The 19929-nt window shown below is 45.5% G+C and overlaps 1 protein-coding gene across 6 annotated transcripts in view; it reads left to right on the forward strand.

Moving 5' to 3' along the window:
* Positions 1–19929, forward strand: part of EPHB1 (EPH receptor B1) — a 353412-nt gene that overhangs the window by 246450 nt on the left and 87033 nt on the right. For 5 of the 6 annotated variants that reach the window (XM_045030054.1, XR_006582168.1, XR_006582169.1 and 2 more), the window contains exons 4-5: positions 2399–2554; positions 15641–15976. In XM_045030054.1, the coding sequence (XP_044885989.1) occupies positions 2399–2554; positions 15641–15976 (492 nt within the window). Of the gene's footprint in view, positions 1–2398; positions 2555–4082; positions 4327–15640; positions 15977–19929 lie in introns of those variants that run through there. The other variant, XM_045030055.1, reaches the window with a different exon arrangement.

Below are 19929 nucleotides of genomic sequence, written 5' to 3' on the forward strand. Positions count from 1 at the left end.
TGTTTGTGCTCTTTGTTTTGGGGTTGTTCGCTCTTGGGACTAAGAGGGACCAGACATCAATCCATGCTCTCCAAATCTTTCTGAACCAGTCTCTCATATTTCAAACTTGTAAGTAACAGCCAGGCAAGGTGTGTTAGTTTATCTTTGTTTTTCTCAACTTGTGAAAGTTCCTTTACTAGAGGGAGGTTTATCCCTATTTTGCTGTAACTTTGAACCTAAGGCTAGAGGGGATTCCTCTGGGCTCTTTGAATCTGATTACCCTGTAAAGTTATTTTCCATCCTGATTTTATAGAGATGATTTTTACCTTTTCTTTTCAATAAAATCCTTCTTTTAAGAACCTGACTGATTTTTCCATTGTCCAAAGATCCAGGGGTTGGGTCTTTGATCACTTTGTAACCAATTGGTTAAGATATTATTCTCAAGCCTCCCCGGGAAAGGGGGTGTAAGGGCTTGGGGGGATATTTTGGAGGAAGAGGAACTCCAAGTGGTCCTTTCCCTGTTTCTTGTTAAATTACTTGGTGGTGGCAGAGTACCAGGTTTTAACCTAAGCTGGTAAAAATAAGCTTAGGGGGCTTTCATGCGGGTCCCCACATCTGTACCCTAGAGTTCAGAGTGGGGAAGGAACCCTGACAGCCCATGAGTAGGACTGGTCAATGCAATTCCCTTTCGGTCCAATGTTTGTTAACTTTCTTCTTTGTGTACTGAATCAGTCTATTTAGATGTCTGTAATATGCCTATCTTATGCTCAAACAGGAATGAGAGCAATGAATGTACCATCCCAACCTACACAACTCATTAGGACTAATAACTCTCCTTGCCTCGACCCACTCACAGCCCTCTCAGCCCACTTTTAATTGTTCTCCATTAGCATCTTCCTGCATTCATTGATGGAAGTAGCATCCTGAGAGAATTCACGTAGTGTTAGTAAAAATCCCAATGGAATTGATCACTTTTGCCTAGAGAATATGCTGGCATGTCTACAGCACTAACTGGTGGTGATGGTTTTTGTGATAGGGACGCTCGGGGAACAGAGACTGGACTGAAACCACTGACTTATCACAGGCCACCAAAGAAACAAGACAAGAGACAAGCTCTTGAGCCACACAGAGCTCTTCTTCAGCTCAGTGCAGGTCAAAGGCTTGTCTCTTTCACCAACAGAAGGTGGTCCAATAACAGAGAGCACCTCACCCACCTGGTCTTTCCAATATCCTGGGACCAACATGCCTAAAACGCTGAAAATGCCAAAATACTGGTGTACTGATGATATACTGATGGGGGCAATACAAAAACTCAAACGGAATGGAATAAAAGCCACTTCATGCCCAGGAAATGACATTATACACACACTGTTGTCTTCAGACTCCTGGAAAAACCACCAGAATAAGGGTATCAACCTAATTTTATTGTTTATTGTTTTCTCAACCACCTGAAGAAGGCATCATGGCTAATATAGCCCTTGAACTTGCTTTTGTGCTTTTAGCATCTAGCTAGTAGGTTTTTGCTTTTTTGACTCTTCTTGTATTCTGCATGGTCGGAAGTAGGATTGAGACAAGTCAGAGAAGATATGTTTCCAAATAGAAACAAAGTTCTCCCTGTTTGTCTCTGCCGTGGTGAGTAAGAGTGAGAGATAGTTCCAGGAGGTGCCATCATGTCTGCTTGGCATTTCTCTCTGTGATGGCACTGCAGTCAGTCAGAGGGCATGCTTCTGAGAAGGCCACCTCATCTGAAGAAGGAGGGTGGCTGTGGGCACACAAGCTTCGGACCTGCTTCATCAGCTGAACTGGCTGGGGATCACAGCTGTCAGTGGTCAGAGCCCCAGTGTATTATATGGGCTTTCTACATGGGTGAGAGAGATCTCCAACGAGGGTGTAAGCCAGTCGACCAACTCACCGGCCAGTGCATGAACAAACTCTCAGTAGCCACAGGATTTCAGTCCCTTTCTTCAGGGACTGAGTTACCTACACACAACCACTGACCCTAAGTTCTATGTGTAAACAGTGCCCTTTCCCCTGGCTCAGGTTCTCCTGTAGGTCTCACTGCCCAGGTGCCCTCCTGGGAGTTGCGATGAGTCTCCCTTCTACAGGAGCTTTCCTCCAACAGACTAACTTCTGATCTGCCCTTTGCAAGGTTGCACTTCTAAACCAACTACTTGGGGGCTAAGGAGAGCCGCTCTGCTCCGTTCTTGTTTCTAGCCAGCTCCCTGCATTCAGGCTGCCCTTTGTGACTGTAATAACACAAACTCTCTTTTGATGTCATTGCTGTCTTAGCTTTATAATAAAATCAGGACTCACCTCTTGTGGGTGAAGAAGAGGGTTTGGAGGTCAACATCTCTGGTGCACCTTTTAGACTGCAGAGCTCAGCATTCACCAGTTTCCTTCTCTCCTCTTTCTGTTCCAGCTTGTCCAGCAGGGATGTTTAAGGCCAACCAGGGTGTGGGGACCTGTGCCCAGTGTCCCACCAACAGTCGCTCCACATCGGAGGCCTCTCCCATCTGCACCTGCCGCAATGGCTACTATCGTGCTGATTTTGACCCACCAGAGGCTGCCTGCACCAGTAAGTAACAGTGTCCCAATTATACAGATGGGGAATAGAGAGCTGCAGTGTACCATTAGACCAGGGGTCGGCAACCTTTCAGAAGTGCTGTGCCGAGTTTTCATTTATTCACTCTAATTTAAGGTTTCACGCGCCAGTCATACATTTTAATGTTTTTAGAAGGTCTCTTTCTCTAAGTCTATAATATATAATTAAACTATTGTTGTATATAAAGTAAATAAGTTTTTTTTAAATGTTTAAGAAGCGTAATTTAAAATTAAATTAAAATGCAGAGTCCCCTGGGCCAGTGACCAGGACCCAGGCAGTGTGAGTGCCACTGAAAATCAGCTCATGTGCCGCCTTCGGCACATGTGCCATAGGTTGCCTACCCCTGCATTAGACAGTGGCCAGAGGAGGAAAGGTGGTTTAATTATGAAGGCTCAGGGCCAGGTACTCAGCAGATGCTGCTGCATTAAATCACTGAGCTATGTTAATTTACGTCAGCTAGGATCTGCCCTTCAGTCTGCACACTACAGGACGAGTCAGTGAGGGATAGACTGCAGAGTTTTCTAACTGCAGCTCTGAGATGCATCTTCACTGTATTCCCGTAGAGGTGGGAGAGCCCACACGCTGAAGATTTTAGACATCCAAAGGCCATATGAACAGTGTTCAGTAGCCATCTGTTACCACATGATATGACACCATCTTCTTCTGTTGGAATGGAAATGTGCCTAGTGTCATAACATCAATACTAATCCTTTTATCACTAGACTGGCACGAGCAGGTGATTGTGCATCAACTTCTGCTTCTTTGCTAGCAACTGGTTCTTCTGATAGCAGTTTAGTGTACACCACATTCTCAATAATGTCCTAGTTGCACAACCCAGACATCAGTCAGTGCAAACTGGAAGATCTCCCAGAAATGTATATTTCTTAGCGACAATGTCTGTGGTTGGAGGCAGATAATCCCCGGGATAAATTAGAATTGGAGGTTATCTACCACTGCTGTCTTGTTCGTAGTCTTGTTGATGGAATGTTCTTTTACAGGGGCAAGGAGTATGTTAAGCATTGGTATTCTGCGTTGCTTTGCTTGAAATGAATCATCTTCCTCGGCTGTCTACTGTAAATAAGACGGCAGAAGCTATCTTAAGTCTGTCGCTCCATAAAAATCAGCTTGATATAGAAAGAGCCGATTGCTAGTCAACAGCTGCTGTGTGCTTCTGTGTATTTGAAAGTGTATCATTCTTATGAATATTATTTATTTGTATTAGCATAGTGCCCAGGAGTCCCAGCTGTGGACTAGACCGCACTGTGCTAGGTGCTGTACCTGCACAGCACAAAAAGACAATCTAGTGTCAAACTTAACTTCTGGTCAAACTCCCCACAAAAAGGATGTAATAGGCCTTAGTCAGGATCCTAAAAACGAGCAAATTAGCAGACAGGGTGTGCAAAGGCCCCCTTGTACTTCCTTCCCAAAAAGTTTTAAAAACCATGTCCTTGTGTGACCCACTGGTCAGTGTTATATGTCTCCCTCTGTGCCCGATCTGCAGAGAACGTGAGTCCATTTCAGATCTTAGCTGGAGAGCTGGGTTCTTTAGCCCAAGCTGCAGAGACCCTTGGCTTCTGCTCTGGAGATCGCTCAAGCAAGATGGTGGCTGTGCCTTGGAGATTTACAAGCCCTGGCCTGGACTTCCTTTCCTTCCAAGTGGAGCGAAAGGTCACAGGGACTATATTGCAAAACAGTTGTTTTTGCCATTAAACATAATTGAGATGTGAAAACTGGGAATTTCTTGCTGCCCCTGCTTTTCCTCTTCCCTGGCATCTTGTATTTTATTATTTAATAAGTGCAGCACGAGCACTGAATTATATTTCTAAGCTGGTGTGCTTTAATAAAAGTGAATTTTCAATTGGTCTGTTTGTGCAATGCCTGGTTTATTGTCATAAAAATACATTTTTCAAGAACAATTGCACAGTTGCTTTGTGGGTTTATCCTGGACATTGGTATGTCTTGAAAAAAGAGATTGGATGTAACTAATGTTCATCCTTGTGCTTCCCTATGCACCCAGCGTGTGTGTGTGTTCAGCATAACCACACAGAATCCTGCAGTATTGCTTGTATTTGCTTATATACCACATAACTAAGGAAGAGCTAAAAGTATGCATCTGAAATAAGAGATTAATTTCTATATTTTGCTTGATCACTTTAGCTGTCAGTGGCAGAGGAAGTGCTAGGCATGTAGAACAATTGTAAATAAATCTATTTTTATTGCATCTTGATCCATAGCTGATTTACAGTATGCAACATGAGAAGAGTACTGTATAAAAAAGTCCATTGGTAATTTTTTTTGTTCTAATTAAGGCTTAATTTTAAAATGTTCTAATTTGAAGTACCAGCTGCTCTGTTTCAGAGTAGTTACACTATATTATTTACTTCTATGATATGTATCTGTAGATGCTTGTATTTGCTGGTGTAATACACCTTTGCTGGTGTAACACCCATTGTTATCTGCTCATAGGCAATCCTTTGCAGTTGTAAGTAGCTTTCCTGCACTTTATTTATTTTAGTTTTTCTTTTAACTCACGTTCATTAGTGAAAGGGGTACTGTCCAGATTAAAATCAAGGGCCAGACCATCAGATGCTATAAACTGGTGAAGATTTGTCTATATGACTTCTAGGGAGCTATGCCAAATGACCCCAGCTGGGGGTCTGTGTGCCCTTTTCCTGATTTTGTATTACTGGCACTTTGGATTATTGAAACTGAAAGGATGTTTCAGACCTAACTTCCTCCTCACTTTGCTATTTATTCACTTTTAGTATGTCACTCAATTTACACAGTAAAATTAATCCAGTTTGTTTGTGCTCCACCCATCTGAACCTGCAACTTAATGGGCTTCTCTGTCTCAGGCAGTGGGTGACAAAGGAGGTGCTCAAGGAGCACTCAAGGAAGACAAGGCCATTGCTGAAAAGCTAAAGAAATTAAGCTAAATACATTTTTGGTATCAATCTTCACTGCAGAGGACGTGGGGGAGATCCCCACAGCTGAAACATTCCTTTTAGGTGATAAATCTGAGAAACTGTCCCAGATTGAGGTATCAATAAAGGAGGTTTTGGAACAAACAGGTAAATTAAATGATAATAAGTCACCAGGACCAGATAGTATTCACTCAAGAGTTCTCAAGGAATTCCGATGTGAAATTGCAGAACAACTAACTGTGGTATACTACCATTTAGTTGGGGTTGGTCCTGCTTTGAGCAGGGGGGTCAGACTAGATGACCTCCTGAGATCTCTTCCAACTCTAATCTTCTATGATTCAAATCAGCCTCTGTACAAGATGACTGAAGGATAGCTAATTATTTTAAAATGCACCAGAGGAGATTCTGGCAATTACAGGCTGGTAAAACTAATTTCAATATCAGACAAATGGGTTGAAGCTATAATGAAGAACAATATCAGACATATAGATAAACATGGAATGCTGGGGAAGAGTTAACACAATTTTTGTAAAGGGAAATCATGCCTCACCAATCTGTTAGGATTCTTTGAGGGAGTCAACAAGCAAAAGGGGGAGAAGAGGGAATGAGCAGTAGGAATGAAACTGGAAAGGTGAGCTATCTTGAATAATCAGGATAACAATCTGGTGGATACCATGATAAGCAGTTAGTTACTCACAAAAGCCAATATCTTTAGCAGGAATCTTAATGAAAGAGCTCTGCCCATATATTAAAGGGACATTACCTTTAAAAACTATACTTTAAATGAATTTAGAGGCTCCAATCCAGCAAAGCACTTCTCTTTAAGCATGTGAGCAGCCCAGTTTACTATGTAGGCACGTGCTTCAGTGCTTTGCTGGATAGGGGTCAACGTGCTGCTGAACTTTGCAGGAGCAACAGCTTCTGAGATTTAGACTTCAACCCTGTAGTCCGAGTGTCCCTCAACCCTACCAGAAGCTGGGGCTGGATGACAGGGGATGGATCACTTGAAATTGCCCTGTTCTGTTCATTCCTTTGAAGCATCTGGCACAGGCCACTGTCAGAGACAGTATCAGAGGGGTAGCCATGTTAGTCTGGATCTGTAAAAGCAGCAAAGAGTCCTGTGGCACCTTATAGACTAACAGACGTATTGGAGCATGAGCTTTCGTGGGTGAATACCCACTTCGTCGAATGCGAGAAGTGGGTATTCACCCACGAAAGCTCATGTTCCAATATGTCTGTTAGTCTATAAGGTGCCACAGGACTCTTTGCTGCTGTCAGAGATAGGATACGGGCTGATGGACCATTGGTCTGACCCAGTGTGGCCATTCTTATATTCTTACGACACTGGCAGAAGCAAGCTGGCAGAGAGCTTGTGAGCTTCTGGGATCAGCCCTATCAGTCTGTCATATGTTGACACCAGCTCTCTGTACCCCAATGAGCCTTCCTATTTGGGTTTCTCACCATATCCTCCCCCCACTCCCACTCTAACTCCTCAAGCCAGACCTCCCTGCCACCACGGATTGCAGAAGAGAAAGAGAGGAAGGCACGTGAACCCTATTCTCTCTCCCTTCATGATGGCTACTCAGTACTGCCTCTTCTATAAAGGCAGTTTGGGGGCAGTTCCCAGAGACACCATCCCAGAAGCAACAACTGAGGAAACTAACAAAGGAACATGTTTTCCTGATTACCCTGAGCAGGGAGCCGATCAGGAGGCTCCAGAGAAGAGAGAGACCTCCCAAGACCCCAAATATCTGTTTAACAGAGGGATCTGAGCACAGACATCCTGTGTGGAGGACAGGGAGGACTTACCTGGCTAGGAGATTGACTGACATGCCAGGGCAGCCAACTGCAGGCCCAGGCTATCCAGCATGTGGCTGGGACCACTCAGACATGGGTGCGGAGGTTGGACAGGAACAGAGTTTAGGAGGAAGGGACCAGGCTATGATGGCTAGGCCTCCAGTTGCAGGAAGAGAGATGGCACACACAACCCCCAGAGTCCATTGGTCCCAACTCTCCAGATGGGCCCCAGAGTCACAGAGGAGGGAGGAAAAATTGGGGAGTTAGAGGTGCTCCACTCTTCGGGACTCATTGATGCTCCAGGAAGGGACTACATATGTTGTTACCACACCTGCCACATAGGGGCCCCTAGGTACCAGAATGATGACTATGTATTTAATCACTGCTTTTCAGCCTGAGTACTCTTTCAAAGTATCTACTGCAGTGGGAAAGATAGGGTGTGTGGGGAGGGGACAAGGCAAAGAACTGGGAGAGAGGACAACTGCTAAACTTAACCAGAGTAAATGTAAAAAAATGTTAATGTGTAATTCTGAAATCACTAATTCTGACTTTTTAAATGAAGAAGGTGGGTGGGGGCAACTGTGGAGCAGGTGAAAACATAATTATATCTTACAAAAGTGCTGTCTGCGAATTACAGTTTTGAAAGGCATGTGTGCGTAAATACATACCTTGTTACATTTCTAACCATATGAACCTTTCCGCATCATCTGCTGGACCTGAATTGTTCTAGGTATCATCTTTATGTTGGTTTCCTTTATTTCTTTTTACTATTTTTAAATTATTATCAGTGGTGTTTTATTTCATGCCAAGGAGAGTGAGGAGCTGACAACATTAGTTACAGCTCAGCATAATGCAGGCATTGTGCAAGATTGCCCAGTAAATAAAGGTCTAGAAAAGTGAGAAAAGCAGTTTGCTAGAAAATCCTCCCGGTAAAATAACCCCCCTGTCGTTAACTTCCCAGGCACTACTACCTCAGCACTATACAAGATTGTTGTTATCAGAATCTCGTCTATAAATCACATTTTTTTTCAGGGGGCTTTTAAAACTCAAACTTGAGAATTTGCTTTGAGATGCAGTGGGATGTTACATCCCTACTGGGAACAACTTAAAACAAGGGAAAGAATTTCAAAACAAACTGACTAGGCTCTCTTTAAGTTGTGGAATATGGGCCTGATCTGACACCTTTGCAAGTCAACAGGAGCTTTAAGAACGGCCACACTGGGTCAGACCAATGGTCCATTTAGCCCAGTATCTGTCTTCTGACTGTGTCAATGCCAGATTTTTCAGCGAGAATGAACAGAACAGGCCCCACTATTTACCTCTGCCCATTATGAAAACTCATCATTTATTCCTGCCCTTTGTTTCCAGTCTTTTAACCAGTTACTGATCTCTGAGAGGACCTTCCCTCTTATCCCATGACTGCTTACTTTGCAAACATTGAGTTAGCCATGCCCTGTCATCCAGTCCCAGCTTCTAGCAGTCAGAGGCTTAGAGACACCCAGAGCATGGGGTGGCATCCCTGACCATCTTGGCTAATAGTCTTTAATGGACCTATCCAGGGCCGGTGCGCCCCCCCCAGGCACCCTCCTTGCAGCAGCTCCCCAACCTCCACCCTCCACCCTGAGGCACCCCCCCACCCCAGCTCACCCCTGCTCCGCGCACGAGCAGGAGCACCCCGAGCACACCGTCGCTGCTTCACTTCTCCCGCCTCCCAGGCTTGCAGCGCCTACAGGCAGAGGTGAGCTGGGGCGGGGAGTTCCCCTGTGTGCCGCCCCTCCCTCCCCTTACTTGCGGCAGGCAGCCCTCCCCTGCCCAAGCTCCCTCCGCCTAAATGCCGGCGGCGACCGGGGTGGCCGAAGAGCCGGGTGCCACGGTTGCTGCTGAAGAAAATGGCGCCCCCCAAATCCCAGCGCCCTAGGCGACTGCCTAGGTCGCCTAAATGGTTTCACCGGCCCTGGACCTATCCTCCATGAACTTAGCTAGTTCTTTTTAGAACCCAGTTATATTTTTGGCCTTCACAACAGTCCCTTGCAAGGAGTTCCACCAGGTTGGTCATGCACTGTGTAAAGAAGTATTTCCTGGTTTTTGTTTTAAACCTGCTGCCTATTAATTTCATTGGGTGATTCCGGATTTTTGGGTTATATGAAGGGCTAAATAACACTTCCTTATTCACTTTCTTCACACCATTCATGATTTTATAGACCTCTACCATATCCCCCCCTTAGTCATCTATTTTACAAGCTGAACAGTCCCAGTCTTTTTAATCTCTCCTCATATGGAAATTGTTCCATACCCCTAATAATTTTTGTTACCCTTCTCTGTACTTTTTCCAATTCTAATATATCTTTTTTTGAGATGCGGTGACCAGAAATACACATAGTATTCGAGGTGTGGGTATACCATGGATTTATAGAATAACATTATGATATTTTATGTCGTCTTATCCATCCCTTTCCTAATGGTTCCTAACATTCTGTTAGCTTTTTTAACTGTTGCTTCTGTACATTGAGATGTTATCCAATACCTATCCACAATGACTCCAAGATCTCTTTCTTGAGTGGTAACAGCTAATTAGACCCTATCATGTATTTATAGTTGGGATTATGTTCTCCAATGTACATTAATTTGTATTTATCAATACCGAATTTCATCTGCTAATTTGTTGCCCAGTTGCCCAATTTTTTTTAGATCCCTTTGTAACTGCTCACAGTCAGCTTTGGATCTTGAATAACTTTGTATCATCTGCAAACTTTACCACCTCACTGTTTACCCCCTTTTCCAGATCATTTTTGAATATGCTTTATAGCACAGGTCCCTGTGCAGATCCTTTGGGAACCTCGTTATTTACCTCTCCCCATTGTGAAAACTCATCATTTATACCTACTCTTTGTTTCTCTTTTAACCAGTTACTGATCTCTGAGAGTACCTTCCCTCTTATCCCATGACTGCTTACTTTGCTTATCAGCCTTTGGTGAGGGACCTTGTCAAAGGGTTTCTGCAAGTCCAAGTGCACTATCCACTTGAACACCTTTCTCCATATGCTTGTTGACTCCCTCAAAGAATTCTAAGAGATTGGTGAGGCATGATTTCCTTTTGCAAAAGCCGTGTTAACTCTTCCCCAACATTTTGTGTTTATCTATGTGTCTGATAATTCTGTCCTTTACCCTAGTTTCAACCAATTTGCCTGGTATTGAAATTAGGTTTACCAGCCTGTAATTGCCAGGATCACCTCTTGAGCCTTTTAAAATAATCGGTGTTACATTAGCTATCCTCCAGTCATGTGATACAGAGGCTGATTTAGGTGATAGGTTACATCCCACAGTTAGTAGTTCTGCAATTTCATATCTGAGTTCCTTCAGAACTTGTGGGTGAATGCCATCTGCTCATGGTGACTTATTAATCTTTAGTGTATCAATTTGCCCCATTGACGTTTAATGTGAGCAGGATCATTATTATTAATATTTACATGATGGTAGTGTCCAAAAGTCACACTCAGAGCTCGGGCTCGATTGTGCGGGGTGCTGGACAAACACAGAGAGGACACAATCCCTGCCTTGAATAGCTTACAATTGAAAGACTGGATCAGGCCTATGAGCGTAAAATATCAGAGGTTTGCTAACAGACATGCTTTTTGGAACGTATTTGAGAAGGAAATGTATATTTTCAAATCTTTAACAGGCTATTACAAATAATGCAAAGTAATACTTTTTCCAAGTAATTAACTTAGTCCCTTTATTTCTGTTCAATTGGCACCTTCTTTGGAGATCTCGGCTAGCAGGCCAAGGACTGAACATGCAGACATGGAACTCCCTGCTCCCTTAAAGCTGATGGGCCAGATTCTCAGCTGGGCTGGTGCCACTGGAGTCGGTGGAGCTATCTGTTACACTAGAGGAAAATCTGGCCCGATAGCAGGAGTCAGTGGAGTCAATGGATAGTGCCATCTAACAGAGCATAACCTGTTTTAACCCTAACCCAGGTCAGAACGCTGGGGCTACCAAGTCAAGGTTAGTCTGTTACCAGTGCTACTGTGTGCCACCCCTTCAGTTCATCCTTGCAACACATTGGTAACGCACATGAGGAATCTTCCACTGTATGTGCCAGACCTCTTCTGTCCGTAAATAAAGGACTTAAGCACCTGAGCCACAGCCCCTTGAAACCAATGGAAGGCTGAGGATGAAGTCTAAGGGTAGGTTTACACTTACCTTCCCCGTCGACGCGGTGAGTTCGACTTCACGGAGTTCGAACTATAGCGTCTGATCTAGACGCGATAGTTCGAACTCCAGAAGTGCCGCGGTCGACTCCGGTACTCCACCACTGCAAACGGCAGTTGTGGAGTCGACGGGGGAGCCGCGGAGTTCGACCCCACCGCGTCTGGACGGGTGAGTAGGTCGTACTAGGGTACTTCGAATTCAGCTACGTTATTCACGTAGCTGAATTTGCGTACCCTAGTTCGACCCCCCTTCTTAGTGTGGACCAGCCCTATGTCTCAGAAGCTGTCGCTCCTGCAAAGTTCAGCAGCACATTGACCCCTATCCAGCAAGGCACTGAAGCACGTGCCTACATAGTAAACTGGGCTGCTCACATGCTTAAAGAGAAGTGCTTTGCTGGATTGGAGCCTCTAAATTCATTTAAAGTATAGCTTTTAAAGGTATTGTCTCTTTAATATATGGGCAGAGCTCTTTCATTAAGATTCCTGCTAAAGATATTGGCTTTTGTGAGTAACTAACTGCTTATCATGGTATCCATCAGATTGTTATCCTGATTATTCAAGATAGCTCACCTTTCCAGTTTCATTCCTACTGCTCATTCCCTCTTCTCCCCCTGTTGTCCAATTATGTCATCTCCAAAATCACATTAGCTAACTCTAGCTAACTTGTAATACATTGCTGTATCACGTTAGCGCGGTCCCTCTGCTGCCACACCTCGAAAATTCATGCAAGCCCTTTCCACTCAGCACACAGGCAAGCCTCATTGCTAGGAAATTCCTGGAAAATACATTTACTCCGCTGAAGGAAAAATTAAACAAAATAGGGTTTTTTAAGGACAGCATTTTTCTACCCATTTCAACAAAATGTTTTCATCTGCTATAACCTTGGCAACAGGTCAGAGAGGCTCCCTGAGTGCCTGTCTCAATGTGATTAAGGAGGGAAGAGGGAGAGGGCAGAGAAATGGGGTGTCAGGAGTGGGGGAGAACATCTGACACCCCCTCAAGGGTTTGAGGAGAGGTAGGTTGGTGGTGGTGACAGCTTCCGTTTAATTGTTTGGATTTACTCTCTCAGAGAGAGCTTACTGGAAGCCCAGATCTAGTTAATACTCCCTGTTTCCAATGGGCAGGTCGGAGTGTTCCACAGAAGAGCTGTCCAAAAGGAACTAACTGGCCTTGTCAGCTCATTTTGTGATTGTACTTTAGAAATGGCTTACTTGCACAATCCATCTGCTCAGGGTTCTGCTCTGGTCCCATCACCGCAGTATCAGAGCCCTCATAGTCAACAGTGCGTTTATCCACATAACTCCCCTGTGAGATAGAGAAGTACCATTAACGCCCTGTACAGACAGGGGAGTTAGGCACAGAGGGCCAGGGTTTTAAAGGTATTTAGGCATCTGCAGATAGATGCCTAGTGGGATTTTGAAAAAAAGCACTGCAGATTAGGCACCTATCTCCCAGTGACATCATTAGTTAGTTAGGTGCCTAATCTACATAAATCTTACTAGGCACATGCCTGCATCCTTAGGTGCCATTTGACTTCCGTCACTGGGCAGCTTTCTTTGCTCAGAAAATGTGTGTAATAGTGTTGACAAGATTCGGCTCCGATTCTTGATAAGTAAGTCTATTCCAAGCTAACGGAGCCAGGGAGTTATTCCTCCAGTTTCAGATCATAGCTAGGTCCATTCATGGGGGATGCAGGGTATTCAGGGCTGAAGAAATAGGGAATCATTTGGGTGGGAAAGTCTCTCTCCATCATCATAGTAGTGTTGGTTTGTTCGTGAACCATCCAATGATATTAAGCCCACAGCCTTCTTTGGCAGCTCATTTGATCACTGAATTGTTCTTGTACTTACATCATTCCTCTAATATTTAACCTGCTGCAGCCTATGCCATCCCCACCTGTTCTGTCCTTGATGACTAATGAGAGTAATTGGCCCATCTCCTGTTAATACATGTTGACAGTGAGCATGCCTCCCCTCAGACTTCTTTCCTCAAGACTGAGTGTGCTCAGCTCCTGCAACCTTACCATGTAGGTCAAACCGTTTATCATTGTTATTGTTCTCCTCTGAACTCCTTCCATTGTGTCTCTGTCTTTTTTAAAGTGCGGTGCTCAAATCTGAATGCAGGGGGCCAGTTGGAGCTCCTCTAGTGCTGAGTGGAGCAGAATAATTACCTCTCTTGTTTAATGTAACCCACTGTTCTGTTTGCTTTCTCTGCAGCAGCCTCACAGTGTTGACTCATTCCATTTAGCCTCCCTGCTAACTCCCAGATCTTTCTCCATGGCACAGCTGTCTGGTCAGCAGTCCCCAATTATATATTTGTGCATTTGATTACTCTGTCCTAAATCTATTTCCTTATGTTAAGTTCTCCTCACACCTTCCATGGGTCATCTTAATTATCACTTCAAAAGTTTTTTTTCTCCTGCTGATGATAGCTCATCTCAATTGATTAGACTCTCCCTGTTGGTATGCATACTTCCACCTTTTCATGTTCTCTATATGTATAAATATCTCCTGTCTGTGTATTCCCTATTCTATGCATCCGAAGAAGTGAGCTGTAGCTCACGAAAGCTCATGCTGAAATAAATTTGTTAGGGTACGTCTTCACTACCCGCCGTATCGGCGGGTAGCAATCGATCCCCGAACGCGCTCATGTCGACTCCGTAACTCCACCAACGTGAACGGCGGTAGCGGAGTCGACATGGGGAGCCGCGGACATCGATCTCGCGCCGTGAGGACGGTAGGTAATTCGATATAAGATACTTTGACTTCAGCTACGTTATTCACGTAGCTGAAGTTGCATATCTTATATCGATTTTCCCCCATAGTGTAGACCTGCCCTTAGTCTCTAAGGTGCCACAAGTACTCCTGTTCTTTCTGTCCTACATGAATCTCTCTGTATTTGTGCATATTGAATCTCACATTCTTCATTCCTCCAATGTATGCCAACGTTGCGGTATTTAATTCCTCTCCTCCAAAGCATTTGCGATCACTCCCAGCTCAGTGTTGTCTGCAGATCTGATCAATATACTCTCCATTCCAATATCCACCTGGTTAGTAAGACACTGAATAGTACTGAATGCAGACGAGACCCTTGCAGGACCCCACAAAATACCCACCCTCTCAACTTGACACATAAATAACTACTTGCCATTTCTGACTTTTTTCAATCACCCATTATGTGTCCCTTTTACAGCAGTTCCATCTACAGCACATTTCTCCAACTATGATCATCTAGCTATTGTACTGATACGGCCATCATTCCTGTAGCACCTAACGCTTGTCAATGTATTTACTCACACAACACCACATGAGGTACAGCAGTACTTTATCCCTCTTTTATGGGTGGGGAGCTAATGGGAAGAAGACTAAGCAATTTACCCTAGATCACAGGGGTATGCTGTAGCAGAGCAGGAATTTGAACCCAGGTTACTGGCACCCTAGTTTAGCATCGACACCATGGATCTAGCCTTCCTCTAGTAGGTGAAGGACCTATTTTACAATGTACTGTGTGTCCTACATTTGTTGTCTATTGGAAGGTGATACCTGCCTGATTTCTAGAGGATGAAGAGTGTGAGAGAGTTCAAGATGATATAAGCCTTAAGTCTAGATCCTACCTCCCACTGTAAAGAGATTGGTGCCAACACAGGCAGATGGGGTGCCACTAAAGCAGTAATCTGTGAAAGTGTGGGACTGAATGAAACATGGTGACTGAATTTCTCTGTTCCCAGTGGAGTTGGGTGGACCTGTGAGGTTGGTGTTGAGCTCTGAACAGCATTGGGAAAGCCCAGAAGTGAATGGCTTCAATTACTGGATTCCCTTATCAGCCTCAGGAAGTTGGTACCAAGAAAGCAGTACACTTGTCTAACTGCACATTTCTGGCCTGTTGAAAGGGATTATGACTCCCTGTTGCTTCACCTTTCAGTTTGAAGGCTGCATTTTCCTTATTATGGGCCTAATCCAAAGCCTTTTGAAGTCAGTGGAGAGTCCCATTGACTGCAGTGAACTTTGAATCAGCACCCTATGATCTTACCATGTTCCCCAATCCTGGCTCCCCAATCAGTATACAGTAAAGCTCAATATTGTATCATTTCCTGACAGGAACCTTATCAACTGACCTGCTTTTCAACAGGTGTCCCGTCAGGGCCCCGCAACGTTATCTCCATTGTCAATGAGACGTCCATTATCCTAGAGTGGCACCCACCCCGGGAGACAGGCGGGCGTGATGACGTGACCTACGACATTGTCTGTAAGAAGTGCCGGCCTGACCGCCGCAGCTGCTCCCGCTGCGATGACAACGTGGAGTTTGTACCCAGGCAACTGGGCCTGACAGAGACCCGGGTCTTCATCAGCAGCCTCTGGGCCCACACGCCGTACACCTTCGAGATCCAGGCTGTTAATGGCGTCTCTGGCAAGAGCCCCTTCCCCCCGCAGCATGTGTCGGTGAACATCACCACAAACCAAGCTGGTGAGTCCCACAGGGGCAATGTGCACATACCATGTGCCATGTGGGGGGTTGTTAATGGGGAAAAGGGAATCTAGGGCTGGGTTCTTCTAACGTAATATTCTAGGAGTGTGAAACCCCATATTACAGCATTACAGATATTAACTGAAATGCAAGAGAATAAATATAAGATGTGTATACACACTCACATGCATATATGTATGCAGGCATATGCCCACACACCTAATGTGTATACACACACACACGTATGCATAAACATACCACACAATATCCATCTGCAAGGCATATTTAAGAATTCTTTAAATATCAGTGCAGGCCCACCTAGATATAAGGCAGTGTCTGGGCTTTGGTGTTTAGCACCCAGCCATGACCTATATGGCACAATCAGATTCTGCAGGATCTAGCCTCTTACTACAACAACAAAGGACATTTCTAGCCCTTGTTGTGAAGAAAATCTTCCTAAGCATTCTAGGTGTCACCAATGTGGTTATGTCTGCTGGAGGGCTTGTCTACACTTGAAACACGACAGCATTGACCTAGCACTGTCTAAACCGGTGGTTAGGTCAGCCTAGCTATGTCTGTCAGGGTGTGGATTTTTCCCACCCCTGAGAGAGGCAGGTATGCTGGTGTAAGTTCCTAGTGTAGACCAGCCCTTGGTCTGCAGACAGCCTGAGAGAAGTGTACTCTCCCCACTTACCATTGGGATCTGAAGTCTAATGATGACCCTCTCAGTGTTTCCTTGCTGATCATTTTAGTGGGTGGAATGGGGAGGTGGTTGAAAACTGGGACTTGCTTCAGGGATGGAAATGCAGAGGGCAGAAAGGAGAGGCACAAAAAGAGGAAAGCGGGCAGCGGAGGAAGGAGAATGGAGAAGGAAGAGAAATAAGGGGAATAAGTAGTGCTGGCCCCTAAGAAGTATGTCTACACTGCGGCTGGCAGTGTGCCTCCCAGCCTGGATAGACAGACGCACGCTAGCTCTGGCCAGCCTAGCTTGCTAAATGTAGCAGTGTGAACATTGTCGTGTGATCTAGCTACTCGAGTGCATGTCCACCTGGCTCCTTGGCTCTGAGCTCGAGTGGCTAGCCTGAGCCACTGTCAATGCCACAATGGCCACACTCCTATTTTTATTGCACATGCTTGAGTGGAGCTAGCGTGTGTCCAGGACGCATGCTCCCAGCTGCAGCATAGACAGACACAAGAGGAGCAGATTTTCACACTGAGTGATGCTGAGTGGACCATAACTCATGGAGCAAATAATGAACGACACTGACGACTGAATGTTCAATCCTACATAAAGGGCAGACTCTTTCCTGATCTTGGTGCAAACCTGCTGCTGATGGTGGGAACCCCACTGGGCACTGAATGGAGTATGGATTCCTACAGTTATATCTTCACCAAAAGGCCAGAATTACACCCAGAATTCAGCCCTCTCTACAGAGGGAGTTTGACTTCCCTGCTGCAAGGTGTTGAGTAAATGGGGCCCAGTAAGATGGAATGCTTGAATTGCATTAGCGGTGTCACAACTAGGTACAGTGGATTTGGGACTGAAACAAGAGCTCAGCTTCAGAGCCAATGCCAACAATGCAGTAAGAAGCACCCAGGGGTTGGTTCACGTTTGCTCATGCAGGGAGGTGTAATTTAAAATGCAGTGTGCTAGCCAGGGCCCTGCAGTCCAGGGGGCTTTCAAGGCCCCCATGGAAGGAAGGTAGGGGAACAACTTTTCCCCAGCTCTCAGGGTTTCTGCTAGGGTAGAAGCAGCTAAAAGTTGCAGTCAGGGCTCCAGTGGGGCGCTGCTGATGGAGGGATGTACTCAGTCAGTGTATCCCATAGCTGCATTCACCATATCCATTTTCTGCACAGATTCCTCCATGTTTTGGACAGTGCTGAAACCTTGCAGGCCACTAGGTGGAAGGGACCTGGTGGCTGCTTTGCACTAGCGTCCCCTGGTGGGGTTTTCTGGGGCTGGTACAGACACTGGGGTGAAACCAGCATTAAAACCCCACTCTTCCAATGAGGTCATGTCCAGAAGTGCCCAGCTCACGCTGGTGAGGTCTGATGTGTTGGCATGGGGCACCATGACCAATTTCACTAAAGTGGATGAAGTCGGAGCAGTTCTGTGGAGTGGATTTCTACAGGTGGCAGTGATCCCTGTGCTAAAATCAGGAGGGAAGCACAATGCACAATCCCTTCACTTGCTCCTCCTCTGTTTCTTTCTCTTTTCCTCTCTGCTCCTTTTCTGATGCCGCTCTGCTTTTTCTCTTTCCTTCCTTTGCAATTAATCTAGTTTTTCCTTCTCCCTCTTGCCCTCTCTTCCCAAGGGCGGCTCTATGTATTTTGCCACCCCAAGCACGGCAGTCAAGCAGCCTTCGGCGGCGCGCCTGCGGGAGGTCCCCGGTCCTGTGGATTCAGCGGCTTGCCTGCGGGAGGTCCGTCAGTCCTGCGCCTTCGGCGTAGCTGCCGCCAAATTGCCACCAAAACCGCGGGACCGACGGACCTCCCACAGGCGCGCCACTGAAGGCAGCCTGAGTGCCACCCTCCCAGCGACCGGCAGGCTTCCCCCCCGTGGCTTGCTGCCCCAGGCACGCGCTTGGTGCGCTGGTGCCTGTAGCCGCCCCGTCTCTTCCTCCTCTTTGGCTTTTTTCATCTCTCCCTCCTCACGTTAGAACCAGGCATTGGTTTTTAACAGAGGACTCTTGGCTGCAAACTGCCTGGCTGGTGAGAAAAAGAACTGATGTAGGAGAGCTGGGGTGGCCAGATGGCCAGTCTGTGCAGTGTGTATGTACTGTATGGGGGGCTGAAAGGAAGGTGGGGGAGGGGCAGCCACCAGTTGGTGACCCTGGCTTTAAGTGCAAGGAAGGAAACACTAGACAACGGTGATGGAAATCTGTTTGGTTTGGGAACAGAAAGGCGATGGTAATTTCTGCTTTGTATTGAACGTGTAACACGGGCAGCCTTTGTTAGCTGCGCTCTCCTGGGAGCATGCAAGGCAGAAACCTGGCGTAAATATTTTAGTATCCCAGCTCCTGGGAATAACAATTCTGTCAGACTGTCATGTTATGTTTGTGCCTGGCTGTCACTTCTCTCTCTTTAACCATGTGCAGTCAAACCTGCTGCTTGTATCTTGGCCTTTTAGCTATTATTCCTGCCTTCCTCTCCATCCATTCTGCAGTTCACCCACCTGACCATCTGCTCATCCATCCATGCTCAAAGTCAGGCTACTAGAGGGGCCAATGTTAGCCCTGATGTAAGCAAGCTGGACACCACTGAACTCTGTTGTCCAAGACTTACATAGTCCAAAACACTGATTTGTCCATCCATCCCCTCGCGGCTAGAACTTTTCCTCCTTGCCTTTGTTATTTTTCCAGCTATTCTTTCATATAGTTCTTTTGTCTCTGCCTGTCACTCACTCTATTATTCATCCATCTCTTTCTCCTTCTCTCTCTATTTCTAATGCAGAGCCTGTATATTAACATGGAAATATATCTACTGTATTGGGAAGGCCTCCGTACTAACCTAATTGAAATGCATTAGGTTTCGATGCATTAGGGTGGTATCAATATTTGAGGGACCACAAACATGAAATAAATATTTGGCTGCCACACAGGAGGTTTTAACATTCAGGAATTGTTTAAGCAGGCTGCGACTGGAGTGCTGAGTAGGGGGGATGGATAAAAAGAGGTTAATGGAAATGCACAAGCAGGATGATTGCGCAGCTTCTGTAGCAAATCAGTCAGTGTTGGTTAACATTTTATTTTAGTGAGTCCTCTTTTTGTTACTGACCTAAGAGCACAGTGTACTCCTAAACTGGATGTATTATTGCCTAGACAGAAAATATCGAAAGCTATGTTATTATAGTCGGTTATGTCTGCAAACTGTCAATGAAAATGTCTGTTTTCATAAGCTGCATGTGGTTCTCTTAAAACTGTGCATAGGAGACGGAAGGAAATGGACTCCAA

The sequence above is a fragment of the Mauremys mutica genome, chromosome 9, assembly GCF_020497125.1.
Source record: "Mauremys mutica isolate MM-2020 ecotype Southern chromosome 9, ASM2049712v1, whole genome shotgun sequence".
In the NCBI taxonomy this organism is placed as follows: domain Eukaryota; kingdom Metazoa; phylum Chordata; order Testudines; family Geoemydidae; genus Mauremys; species Mauremys mutica.